This window comes from Struthio camelus, chromosome 3 (genome assembly GCF_040807025.1).
Source record: "Struthio camelus isolate bStrCam1 chromosome 3, bStrCam1.hap1, whole genome shotgun sequence".
NCBI lineage: Eukaryota > Metazoa > Chordata > Aves > Struthioniformes > Struthionidae > Struthio > Struthio camelus.
In genome coordinates, this window is record NC_090944.1 from 72,486,718 (window position 1) to 72,500,941 (window position 14,224).

At 37.2% G+C, this 14,224-nt stretch overlaps 1 protein-coding gene across 14 annotated transcripts in view; it reads left to right on the forward strand.

Annotated features, from left to right (window-relative positions):
- EYA4 (EYA transcriptional coactivator and phosphatase 4) overlaps nucleotides 1–14,224 on the forward strand; it is a 161,105-nt gene that overhangs the window by 140,744 nt on the left and 6,137 nt on the right. For 13 of the 14 annotated variants that reach the window (XM_068938365.1, XM_068938360.1, XM_009688851.2 and 10 more), the window contains 5 exons: nucleotides 1,106–1,195; nucleotides 8,333–8,391; nucleotides 8,499–8,659; nucleotides 10,918–11,032; nucleotides 12,179–12,300. In XM_068938365.1, coding sequence (XP_068794466.1) covers nucleotides 1,106–1,195; nucleotides 8,333–8,391; nucleotides 8,499–8,659; nucleotides 10,918–11,032; nucleotides 12,179–12,300 — 547 coding nt within the window. Of the gene's footprint in view, nucleotides 1–1,105; nucleotides 1,196–8,332; nucleotides 8,392–8,498; nucleotides 8,660–10,917; nucleotides 11,033–12,178; nucleotides 13,969–14,224 lie in introns of those variants that run through there. The other variant, XM_068938363.1, reaches the window with a different exon arrangement.

Below are 14,224 nucleotides of genomic sequence, written 5' to 3' on the forward strand. Positions count from 1 at the left end.
ATGTTCTTTAGGCAAACAAACAAGCTTACATATGTTTTCTCGTTACTGTGGACCACCTAAAGAATTGTGCCATAGATTGTAGAAGAACTGGAGAACACTTAGAAGAAGGCACTTTGTTGGATGCCTGCAATAAAATTGTAAAATTGAAAAATCATTAGTGAGTGCCTACAGGAGCAGAAGAGTAAATATTGAGACCAGGAAAGATGAAGACTAGGGTTTAAGCATACATTCTGGAGCAGGAGAAATTCTAAGAAAGAACTGATATAAGCAAAAGCATGGGTAAGACAGTGATGATTATCTAAAGTGAAATTCATTTTAGAGAAATGGACAAAGGTTCAGACTGGCTTTTATATTTTTATAAAGCAGCACCTTAGAAATTGAAAAGCCCTCTTAAATCATGCCTTCCTATCACAGTGTAGGATAATCACCTACAAAGCAATCTCTGCCAGTCTCTCTTAGTCCAGTTTAGCATGACCTTGGTGAGGATTCTTACAGCACTCAGTAGAGGGGATTCTGTGTTTCCAAAAACTAGGAAGATTTTCAGTCCAGAGAAGAGCCAAGAGATCAAAGGAACTGTACAATGGACTAGGTGTCACATGGAGTAATTTTGTTCCTGCCTGTGCTACTGTCTTGGTGCATAGGCTCAGAAAAATCAGTTATTGTTCTATTGCTGTTTTTTCTGCCTATAAATTGGCAGTTGAGATATTTACATGTTTTTATAAAAGCTCAGGGATGAAAAGTGTAATAAATTCTTATTATAGTAAGCATTTACTTTCTTACATATACCTCTTGTGAGAAATTCCTTCCCCATTTACAGCCTTAATATTTATGCAGGTTTACATATGACCATTAGGCTTCCACTTTGTCATAGCTGACTTACTGAAACTGGTGTTTCAGCATCTGCAGCTCCCCAGATGTTCTCACACTAGTTCAGCAGTCTCTTCTTGTAGCTTTATAGTAAAATAACCTAATATTGAAAGGATTTTGCAGAATTTTGTTGCAGGGTTAATTTTTCAAAACACTTCTTATACAGTAGCTTTTAAAGTTATTATGACATACCTTAAAGGTGATGAAGCAGTTAATCATATTTTCTGTTTTTTTTAAGGATCCTCCAATGGCAGTGACCCTTGGTCTGCGAATGGAAGAAATGATTTTTAATCTTGCTGATACGCATTTATTTTTTAATGACTTGGAGGTAAGAATCAAAGGAACATTAACATTATTACATCTGGTTTTTTACCATAGTAGCTTTCCTATGTATTTGTGCTTGTTAAGTGTGATGTTATCTGCTTCTCCAGACCTAAGTCAGACTCTAATCAGACAGAGGTTAGCCAGGTGGCAGTGATTTTCTGTGGCACCAGGGTCCTTCCGTGAAACTAGGGTCAAAAGGGAATCTGCAATCTCTCCCTTCCTTTCTGTAGCAGAGATATCGGTTGTACCTTGTTTACAGTTTCCATGGATTTAGAGTTGTCTGTAGTGATTTCCAGGAGAGAGACCCATGTATCTCCTATTCTTTCTCTTGAAGTTCTCAAGGCTAATTTGCTTTCAGTGGATAATACCATTTGACCATGAGTGACTGTTCTTCTCTTGACACTCTTGAGTAGTCTTTTGGCCCCAGCCCCCTTTCCTGCTCAAAGGAAGAACACTCTTCATTCATATAAAAGAATGCAGCATCAAGAGAACTGTAATTGTAGTAGACTGACTCACCATTGATGTCTACAATGTCATAGAAACTGAGGACTCAGTCTCAGGTTCCTTCCGATCACCAATGTCAAAACTTTGCCGTTAGAATAGAAGAGCTTATACGCGGGTCATCTCTTCCCCTTCTCCACTCCCTGCAGAATGTGGAGAATTTAAAGTGAGAGATTCCAGGCAGGAATGGCACATTTCAGAACGTGGTATGTGGAAGAGAAATAAAAAATTTCTGCATCTGTCTTGTTTTCAACATCAGCCAACAGAGAGTCGTTCCGGAACTCTGTTTAGAATTTTCTGGATTTATTTAAGGTTATTTTTTAGCTAAGAAGGCTGAAAGAAATCAGTTTGCACTTACAGGTATTGGACAAAACATAGTCAGGATTGTATGGAATATTATGAGTCTTAACATTCAAGTCAGCACCTATACATCTGATTCAATTCCTTAAATTTTTAATTACCTTCCAGGTAATTTCATTTATATCTCTGTGTTCCTTTTAAAAAATTCCAGTAAGCCAGACTAAATAACATGAATACTCTTTGGTTCAGATTCCTCACTGACTGTCCTATGCTTTTGGCAGACACTTTCCACCAGGTTTCTGGACGTCTCACAGGTATGCTAATTTGGCCAATCCATACATGATCTCTGCATATCAAATCCTATTGGAAATCAGATATTGTACTCTTTTTTCATCTTTTATTTATTTGTTTCCCCTTCCAGATCACAGGGGGAAATCTGGACACAAGTTTCCATCCCAAACTTCTGATCTGGCAGACTTTCAAGTGTAGTGTGTCATGGACTGACAGTGTGGAGCTTCTTGGTTGCCCACATTTTCTTCTTGAGGTAACCAGGCGACCACATGTTTTGTCACAGTGTGCCAAAGCTGTCCATTTTGACATCTGGTCAGAAAAGGGAGAGACCACTTCCTAGGGAGCAACCACTGTGGACTGCTCACCTGTTAAAATCACACAAATAGACTGCCAAAGTGACAACTGTCTGGGAAGTAGGCCCATCAGCAATGCTTCATAAACATTTTGTTTCAGTTCTGGAGTCCAGAGCTGTTAACATGGAATGTGACAATCTTATAACTGTGTTTATTCCTTTATTTATTTTGTGGAATAGACAGTGGATGAAAAAACAGCTCTCAAATTAAATTAGAGGCTTTTCAGACCTTTGCTTGATCTGATTCAATTGTTTTCTTAATCAGAGTAGATCACAGCGTTCTCTCCCTGGACAGATATTTTGCCGGTAACCAGAGTTGGAAGACTTAGAGTTTTTGTTTAAAATGCCAGAGGAAGGTATCTAATGAGTGAATGGAGAAAATGAGGATAAATTAGATTTTTCCATCTATTGAGAGCTGGATTTTTGTAGTGTGCACTTCTTCTGTTCCTTTGTTAGGTCGTAGGAAAATCAGAAGGTACCAGGCTGAGGTTATCTTTGTTGTCCCTTGCAGACCTCATTTTTCCTCAGCTCATTTCAGGTCAGGTGACTAGGATCTGCTTCACCCTCTACCTGAGCTGCACTTCCTCCTTTCAGTGGCAGAAACATAAGAAATTAAAACCCTGGATATGCCTCAGCCAGTCGGTGTTTTATTGCAATCTAAGTGAGTCATCACTTGACAATGCAAGTGCATTCGGTGAATGTTCTCTTTCTGGTGCCCCATACCAGGGATAGATTCCAAATCAATTTTTCAAAGCATTACTTAAATTTCTTTTTAACAGACCTTTGCCCTAGCACACTCAGATTTCATATGACGCCCAGTGAACTCTAAGCCCTTCAGTAGCATGTGCCCAGATTTCTTCAAGCTTGTGCAGAGTTCAAGTGGAAGAGTTCAGCAAAATGGAACTTTGCCCTCTTTGCATATCTCTCTGTTCTTGCTTGTGGCTGCTGAAGCTTCATTCCTTTCTCTCATTATTTATTTTCTTTGTAGATCTCAGGTTCAGCAGTCATAGGTCACTTAAAAATCTGGATCATCACATCTTGTATATTCTTAATAGTGTTCTTTTAATATCCTGTCCAAAAATTCATACTCCAGCTCATTCCAGAACTTGAACAGTATCCAAACAGTTTTCAGTTTTAGATAAATCAAAAAATTCTGCTTTGGGACTTTCTTTGAGAATCTCATAACTCAATCAGTTTGATTTGATTAAAATCAATTTCTCTAGGCAGTTAACTGTTTTATAACCCAGAATTCAGAATTGTTTCAAAACCAAGAATAGCAGAGCTCTTCCAAAGTTCTTGTTCTGAGCTGTATGCACAAATTGTAGCATATACCAGAAGACCAACAAGTTTCTATGTTCTTAGCAAATAAGGTATAAAAATGCTTTTGTACTTAGGAGCATGGCATCCTATGCCAAATACATAGAAGCATCCTTTTAATATGCAGATGAGTAAATCTGTCTGTTTAAATATTTGCAGAGCACAAGGACATTTCTAAGTGCTGAATATTACAGTGGATCTGCAAGATGACTGTAAGGGATTCTCTTCTCCTTTTCTTGTTTTGTGTTTCTCTCTCTCTCTCTCTCTCTCTCTCTCTCTCTGTGTCTCTCTCTCGCTCCCTCTCTTCCTCCCTCCCTCCTTCCTCAGGAGTGGGGAGGTGGTCTACAATGTAACAGCAGGGTGCTGAGCTAGGGAGGGTCATGACCATCAAGACACAAGGCCTTTAGTTCTTACTGGAAGAAGTGAGATGGGCTTTTATTAAGTACACAAATTACTTATCCTTTCATCATCTCACTTTTCTGAAGTGCTGAGCCATCACATCCCATACCATCTGTCTTACTGTCATCTACCCACACTAAACCATGCAGCTCTGGACATGATATCTGTAAGAGAGTAATGAAGCCATATTCCTATAATGTTGACTCCAGCCACTAAGTCCTCTAAGCAGATTTTTTTTCCCTCTCTTGCTTGGTTGTAAGCACTACATACCGAGGGTTAGTAATAACAACCAAGTTATTGAAAGTTATCACCTACAAAAATAAAGCTTTCCTTCCTTTATGCAAATATGTCTCATTACAATGACTGCTGATGCAGAAATTCCAATCTGTTGAGACATTCCCTGCTGACCTACTAACCCATGTTCTAATCAGCCAGGCTGCAGTTTTATTTGAGGCTAGGCTGTTCTCCAGCTATTTCATTCTCAGTGTATAAATTTTAGTTAGCTTGAGAAGTATCACTTGGGAGGGCAATTGGTATTTTGCCATGAAAATAGAAGTCTTGTGCTCTAGAAAGTTCATGTGCCTAAGCAACGCTTAGGGGATGGGACTAAGTTCAGTAACAACATCCAGAGTAATACATTCTGTTCTTCACCAGGTCAGAAATAAAATGAAGCTTTTCTTTCTATTTAGTATTAATTTTAGGACAACTTTTAGAAAGTTAGTAGGACATACTGTATGCACACACACAAAACAATCAACGTCTATAAAATGCAAGCAGTAATTTGGAGATGAGTTTTTCTACTCCCATTATCCTCCCCTACTCTCTAGAGCAATGAAGAAAAGCGTATTTATTTAAAATGGACTGAAATAAATTTTCATTTTTATGGTAAGCCTACCATATTTTAAATAAGATTTTGTGATTGTTTTTTTCTCATTAAGAAATGGAAATGAGGGAGAAAAAATAGGTTAAAATAACTCAAAATTTGGGAAGCAGGTCAAACCAGTTTTAACAGAGGCTGAAGCATATACATTAAATGAGTAGTTATATATAGCCTGAAAAGGCATACTGCTGGATATCTGCTCTGTAATAGCATTTTTGTTTTCACTCCAGTGAGTCAGTGTTTTTACTGGATAATGAAATTGCCATTCCAGGAGGCTAATTTTATGGACAATTTGTTGATTTTGTACTCTCAAATTTTCAGGCTCTAAAACTTCCTGCAAAGAATTGACTGCACTCAGGTATAATTTAAATTAGCATTGCTTCAAGCAAAACAGTTATCATCATACCTGTATTCATTTTCTGTGCACTCAGCAATAGCAAATATATTTTATCTTTCTTAGTTTTGACCTTGCACAGCCAGTGACCCATGGTGACATGGGTGTAAGCCAGTACTGTAGTTGTTAGGAGAGGTATTTTACCTTAACATTTAAATTGACAGCGAGCTTCCTTTCCATCTTCCACACAACTGTTTGGTCTCACTTACAAGCAAATTGAAATGTAGTGTTGTGCCATCGGTTTGCTGTTTCTTCTGGGAAAAGGAGAGAACTGTCTGAAATCTACCCAAACTGTCTGCTCAGATGGACAAAGCCTTCTTTTCTTTTTGAAAGTTTGCTCTCCCTAGATAAGTGAATTTGTAAAATGTAAACATTTTTCTTGAAGTGGATGAAACAAATAGAAAGCAAAATGAAACAAAGAGTGGTGAACACATGAGCTTGCTGTTGTTCAGGAAATGTGTACTGTCAGACTGTTTAATGGATGTGGATATTGAGTGGATCCAAAAGGAGAAGAGGAGGAAGAAAAAGGATGAAGGTAGAGAATGCTATCAGTTTTGATCCACCTTACACAGGTGTTAAGTAAGCAATTTTATTGCAGGGACAAGAGTCAAGGAATCAGAATTCTTCAGTCAGTGAGCAAAACGTGAGATAAAAAAGTAAAAGTAAATAGCTGAGCCTTTGCCACCCACAGAAGAGTAGTAATCCGGTATTTTCAAGGCTGGAGCAATATAGCTGAATGACTTAACCCACATTGCAGCAGACACTCATTTTTATCCATGAGGGCTTCTGTGTGCTCTCCATGTACTTTAATACTTGTTCACATCCACAGGACTGAGTCTTAAACTTCTAAATTGTCTAATGTTTGGACTAGTCCCACTGAAATCAGTGAACGTGAGGAGGAAGCCAGATGTTGCTCAGGTACTGCAAAATATCAGGTTAGAATTTGTCCCAAAGATGTGTTTTGTCTGTCTTTTGAGTTCCTGTGCTCCACTGGGTGGAGTATAGTTGCATTTTTTTCAGGAGTATAAATAATAAAGAAAGATAAAGAAACAAACCTTTTTATTTCAGCTGTCATTTCCCTTTTTCTTTCTCTTTTCATCTATTATTTACATCCAAATTCAGCTTCTTTAAAATATTCTGTGGCTCAAGATAATCTGCTCCTCAGATACAATCAAAAATGTATTTTATTTGTCTAGTGGGATAAAGAGTGATTAATTTCTGTTCCTCAAACTGCAGTTCTTCCGTGCCTGTCTCAATGGATTAAGCTAGATGAGCAGAGTTTGACCACTCAATCTTTTAGTCTTGATACAAAATTTTACATTATGATTACTTGTATGAAAATGACATTGTATGTATTTATTTATTCACAAGTTGCTAATCTGATTTTTTTAACAAACTTACTTCATGTGGATAAAAACCTAATAAGTTTTCATTCAGTGCAAAGCAAACAAAACTTTGGACCAGAAATGGTACTTGCCCAAATTCAGACTGATATATGTTGTTTTCCCTCAATAAACTCTAGGAATTTGTGGTATATACATTTGGAGATCACTCCCGTGCTCAGATTTGTGCTTTTTCGGGACAATTTACACTAGTACTAAACTGAGATGATTAGAAATTTAGAACTGCATACTCCTGCGTATCACAGAGAGTCTGACCTAAGTGTAGCTTGTCAGCAGCTTTATTTGAAGTAAATGACCCAAATAACTCTTTATTTGAAGCATGAAACTGTGCATTTGGAAAGTTCAGCCCTCCTTTGTCATAGTGATGAGATTAAATTAACTGAAAACATATTTGGTGAGTCATATTTAAATCTATCTTTTAATTTTTTCATAAATTAAGTTAGGATTATGTTAACAACAGCTATTCTAAATACTAAAAAAAACACTTTATACAGGAAATCTCCAGACACTGAATTTCAGGTGTGTCTTTGAGTTAAGAGGTTTTAATTCTAGCAACTACAGAAAACAATAATACAATCCCTGCAAGACTTTTCTATATTTACTATTGCATGGCGGCTTGAATTACGTATTTATTATTGCTTCCCCTGTATTTTCCTGTCTTTCTGCTGTAACCAACGTGCAGAAAGGGACATGTGATAGGGATGCACTTATCAAAACATTTTGGAGAGGAGTTAAATTTTCACTGTACCTCGTAGTTCCCTTGAGTTACTTCCAGCCCTTTTGAAACCAGGAAATAGTGAAATTCTCTGAGACTGATTGATTCCTTGAGATTTCCCAGCCAAAGGCACTTGGATAAATCCAGGCAAGAATCTGATAAGCATCCGCACTCCTGGAGACTTAACATAAATGACATGCTTTTTGAGGTTCGTGATTACTAGTTTTCAGGGCATGGGAAAATACCGTTTAGGTGATTTTGAAGACGGGTACACTAGAGAGACTCCAAGAGAAGGCTGATAAATGTTGGCTTTTAAAATTAAAAATAATTTTTATCTAAAATTACGCTGAAATAACATATCACTTTTCTGAAGACCTATTTTGACTCATAATGTGTATAGTGTAGAAAGAGTTGAAGTTTCTATTGTTTTGAAGAAATTGATGTGATATGATGCTGTGAGTGTACATATGCTGCCATCTTCTGGTGCAGTTAGTGGCCTGCAAAGAGCATTTCTTCAATATCTGTACTGAGCACATACTGATCATGCTCTCTTGAAATAAATTATCATTCAACTTTTTTTTTTCAACAGGAGTGTGATCAAGTTCATATAGATGATGTTTCTTCTGATGATAATGGACAAGATCTAAGGTAAGATTGAATGTTTGTTTCAAAATTTTTTTCTTCAAAGATTAAATAAATTGAGCATTTACAGGAATACGTTGTATTTATTTTTACTGTATTTTGGGTGTTTGCAGTACCTACAGTTTTGCAACTGATGGCTTCCATGCAGCTGCAAGTAGTGCAAACCTTTGTCTGCCAACAGGTGTAAGAGGAGGGGTTGACTGGATGAGGAAGCTGGCTTTCCGTTACAGAAGAGTAAAAGAGTTGTATAATACTTACAAGAACAACATAGGAGGTGAGTTTAAGGAACCGATTTTTGTCAAAAACAATTTAGAATACTGATCAGGTTAAGCTGTATGGTAATGAATTCATGGCAAGTGAATGTGCCTTGGAAGCCATTGTGTGAATAGAAAATTAAGTGATTGGACCTTCTGCTATTGACGGTTACAGGAATGACAGATCCTACATAATGCTCTTGTGCGGGAGAACCAGAAATGGGGAATCAGAGCGGAGTTCCATTTAACTTACAGAGAGGCTGTTTTTCCTCCTTCAAACTGAGCTCGGATATACCTACCTCCTGTTGACTTACTGGCTGGTTGAGCACTTCCCGCATCTAAAATAAACTAACGATAAAATAACTTGGTAGCTAACAAAGTTAATTAGGTTAGCGAGAAAATCCCGACTCCATTTGAGAAGAGAACTTCTTATTGTTGTTTTCACTCATGGACTTCTCAGTGCAAGCATGTTTTTAGGAAGTCACAGGAGCAGAACTAAAGGAATATGTCCTGGAGAGTTGTGTATGAATTGCAGAGGCAGCCAACCCTCTTCTGAAGAGAGGAGTATGTCAGCTGGCTACTCGAAGGAGAGACTGAGAGAACTTAACAGGTCTTCAAACATTTCTACAGCCACATTTGACGTTGAGAAAAGGCCAGCCCAAACAGGCAGTGGTTCAAGGGAACTCCCTCCCGTTCTTTAGCATGGACTTTTTCAAATCAGTTGAAATTTATTTCAGAGAAAACTGAAACTCAAAGTAAAGCTCACCTGCAGCAAAAACAGATAGCAGTTTCTCAGAAATGGAAAACAATATTACTAATAATGTAGACAGTGAATTTGTCACTGCCGTAATCATGTTATAAAACAGGTAAATTTGGCTTATATCTTTTCACTCTTACTGATTCAAAGTCTTTTCTTGCGACAGGATGAAGTAATGGCAGAGAAGGGTGATAGTAGATGGTTGGATTTTGCTTGCTCTGAAGTATGGTGGCTTGAGTCCCTGAGAAGTGAATGATAGTCCCCAAAGAAACTTCCCAGCCCTGCCCTGCCCTGTCCTTGCTATCGTGAATGGAGTTTTTACATATAAAGAATACATGAAACAATCTTATCAAGTTTACTGGGTTTCCGTATGACATCTCTTAATGCATCTATGATTCTAAAGCTGTTACATTTCATAGAAACTTTAATGAGAGCTTATGTCAGAGAGCATAGTGTGGAGAAACACATTAATAGGAAGCATCATATTGCAAAGACACAGTGCAGCTATGTGCTGGTACATTGTGTTAAGATTTTTATTCTCCCCCACAAATCATGGTTCTGAAATATATGCCTCTTGGGCAAGTGGAATTAATGGGCAAGTTCCTTCATGCATCCTGCACTCATTAGCCTTTATAATAATCTTTCTTATTGTGTGTGTAAACTCTTTATTTCAAAATAGCAATTAGAAGCCAACAGAAGACTAGGTCAAACTAGGAGTTTGTAGGTTACTTTGTTTGAGATTTTTGAAAACGGTCGTCACCACTTCTTGGGAATATGAGGTGTGAAAGAGGAGGGAGATACCAAAGGTCACTGTGCCTGCTTGCCTGCTCTTCCAGGACCATATGTAAATTTAAAATAGTTTGGTTCTAAAGAAGTCAGGGCTACCTAAGATTTGAGAACATACGATGTACAGATATTTCAGGGCTGTAATACTGTAAGCGCTACAAAAGGAGTTACCATTAGTAACTAGAATAGAAAGTGAAGAGCAAGCAAATAAATGCTGTATTTTCACGTCTAACCTGAGGTTTACATATAAAATAAGCCATAAACAGTGCAGTTATAAACATATGCAGATACTAGAAAGAGAAGTTTATTCTAAAGTTCCTTATGTTTTCTATGAGTGTCTCTACCTGTGATCCTCACGGCATGATCCTCTTGTCACTGCCTCTGATAATTAAGAGGGTAGGGTGTATGTGAGAGCTTCACTTTAAAAATATGTTCTTCGGAGAGGTACAGTTAAAAACATGGTAATGGAAAAAAAATCATGTATGGTATAGGAAAAAAATCAAATGACTACTTATTAGATATCTACAATACTCTCTGACATTGCTTGATACAATGATGTTACAAGACTAAAGAAAATAGAAAGCAGTTTACTGAGCCTTGAAGACAACAGAGGTTTTTCCTTTGCTATTTTTTCAAATTCTAGTGGAATTTAAAATAGAAACAATCTCTGCAAAATCTTGGAATTCCAGCTAGTACAGAATTTAATTTTTTTTTTCTTGATTTTTTACATACAAGGTCTCCTTGGTCCTGCTAAAAGAGATGCGTGGTTGCAATTAAGAGCAGAGATTGAAGCTCTAACAGATTCCTGGCTAACAAATGCGCTTAAATCATTATCAATTATCAGCACAAGGTAAGTATTTGAGTCTGCTGTAAAACTTTTTTTTTTTTTTTTAACATGTAATGGCTTTTTTCACATTTTGGATTACAAGATACTAGTACCTCTACAGAACAGAACAGGTCTAACATGATTTTTAGTTGGGATAGAGAAAAAATTCCATGGAAACTGATTTTATTTTCAGTGATTCCAGCATGTATTGCAGATTGTATGAAATGACTTTTAAAATGTGATAAATAGCCCTGTGTATGTTGTTTTTTTAGAACTCTGAGCCAGCCTTTAAATTATTATCCACTGGTCAGCATCCTCTGAACTCCGAATATGTTTTATTTTTCAATGCTTGTCCTATTCATAGTGGTACCAAAGTATGGTGCAGGTCCCAGAACACAAAATCATATTCCTTCTGTCCTCCTTCTTCCAAATAATTCAGCATGATTAAGCATATATGTAAGTTTTTAGAAAAGTGAATATATATGTTCTATACTGTTATTGAGTTAAAAATCTATGCTTCCAGTCATGAGACATAAAATTAGTTGGGTTTTTTGAGATAATAAAAGGGGGAACACTGCTGCTGCTTAGTTAGCCATGCATTTTTTCTTCTGAAATCCTCAAAAATGCAAGTTTTGAACCATGAAAAACCAATAATATTTAGCCATCTTGCCTCCTAAGCGTGTTTGAGAGAGGAATCAGTGTTGAGTGAAAAGAATAAACTTGGAAAGGTGTGAAAAACTATTTTAAGCTTATAAATATTTTTGTAATGTTTTTCTCTGAATTGCAGTTTAAATTTATTAGAAGCATCTTAAGTACCTCAAGAAAACAAAAATAAAAATTCTGTGTAATATGCTGTGTTTAGCTCTGCATTTCTTAGCTCATGCACTCTGTATTTTAGTCGACTCATCTTCAGGGATCTGGTTTTCATATAGCAGTGTGGAACTAACTTAACTTAACTTCCTACTAATCAGAACTGCATATTTATGTAAAGGATAGGAAAAGATAGGATTTTTCCAAAAGTTTCATGTACATTTTTCTGGAGGTGGTGATGCTGAGTAGCACACCAGTGTGAGTGAAAGTAAATGCTGAGGAATCCTGAATATGCTCTCATCAGCTATGTTATCACAACAGGATTTGGAAAATTGATTTAAACTGTTTCTCTCCCTGTAGGAGTAACTGTGTAAATGTGTTGGTAACAACAACCCAGCTTATTCCAGCACTTGCGAAAGTCCTGCTATACAGCTTAGGAGGAGCTTTTCCTATTGAAAATATTTACAGTGCAACCAAAATAGGTAAGAAAATAATACTTTCCTCCACTCTGACTACATTGCATTATCAATAATTTTTCCCCCAGTAAGGGATGGATCAAAACCACTTTCCTGACACTTATGTTGTCAGTTACAAGACGTAGGTATTGTGTATGTCTAGATTTGTTTATATCAATAATAGGATTCCAAATTCAGCATATTTTCTCTGACACCTAAAGGAGTAAAGGCTCCAGTACTAGACCTCTCTTCAAAACCTTACATAGTGCAGAAAAAATGTGGAGAAGAATAAAGAAATAGGTTTTGTTAAATAAAATCTAAACAGAGCTTTCTTTGAAATAGTTTCTGGTCTGACCTTCAGCTTTCTGTAAGCTAGGCCACAGCTTCACAAGTGTTTTCTGGAAGCATAACACATCAGTGACGGTAATGACAACTGTTACCAACAGAAGCCGTGTTGATGGATTCCACAAGGGCAGTTCCTTATTGTGCTGGTAACTGCTTACCTCTTTGAAGGGGCTTGTGTATCACAGTTTGGGAATTCATGGTTTTGAAATCACATCCAAAATTTCTGTGTAACCTAAGAAATGTCACCATTCCTGTGAAACGTGACACAGCCTGTGACAACTTCTCAGATTTCCACAAATCGTGGCAGATTTCATGATTTATAATTTATTGATTTAGGAATGCTTAATTTCTGTATCCACATCATCTTACATAACAGTGAGTGTGCGACTGTGTTGACAGAGTATTCAAATAACACATATTCTAATAGTGTCGGGAAAATCAATTATCTCAATCATCCTTTAATGAGCTGTAGCTGTAAAAATCTTGCGTTAAGGCAGAAGTATCCCAAACATCACGTGGTATTAAGCAGCCTGTGAAACGAATGTCATGATCTGTCTTACAGCATGTGTATTTTGGATTCAGTTATTGAGATTACACTCAGACCATGGGAAGGAGCATTGAGAAATAGTGCCAACATCACAGAAGGGGGTGGGAAGTGAAGCACCATTTCTGGAAGCCATTGAAGGAATTCTGCATCAGGAATTCCTTCTGGGAACAGCATGGTCGCTGTTACAACCCTGTCAGGAACACAGAAAACTCTGCTCAGTACAAGATCTCTCTCTACTTTTCATCTCAGTGATCTCTGCACTGCACTGGGCACAGGGCTATAACTGCAGCTATTCCTTAAACGCAGTGAAGTTTGATCCTCATTCAACAGTTAACACGCACAGGGTTTTTTCCTAATCATAAGCCTTTTTTTGTGGACCATCTGAAGGAAAAACAAGAGGAGTGCAATAAGAATCAGAGATCTAGAAATCATGAGCTTGTGAGAAGAGACACAACAACAGTCTTAAGATATTTAAAAAGCCATTGCAGAGAGGAAAGAAATAATCTTTCTCTATGTTGATGGGAGGTAAGACAATAGCTGATGGTTTCATTGCAATAAGGCATGTGTAGGGTGGATATCAAGGAGAAAATTCCTAATGGTAAAGGTTAATTAACCATGGGAATCATCTGTGGAAGTAGTGAAATCACCAACATCAGAATATTTTTAGAATAGCTTGCAGAGGCATTTGTTGGGTAAATCTGAACCTGCAGTAGAGTGGGAAGATCAGCTAGATGACTTCTCTTGGTCCCTTTCAATCCTACTTAGTATTTGCGGTTCCTGGCTTAACCTCCTTGCTTCCATATTCCTGTAAAAAAGACAAATATTTCATGGAAGTTCCCCCTGGAAACTGCTTGTCCATTGTTCTTTGATTGTTTTTTCCATTGTTGCATTATTCATTGCTGCAGACACATTGAAGTAAAGTTGCTGCTTTTGTTGAAAAATAATTATTACTATAATAGGGAAACATTGAATTCAATTATTCCTTCACTGACCTATTCATTTTTCACAGTGTTGGCAATTCCTTTATACTTTAGTAGCTCTTCTATAACTCTTAAGATA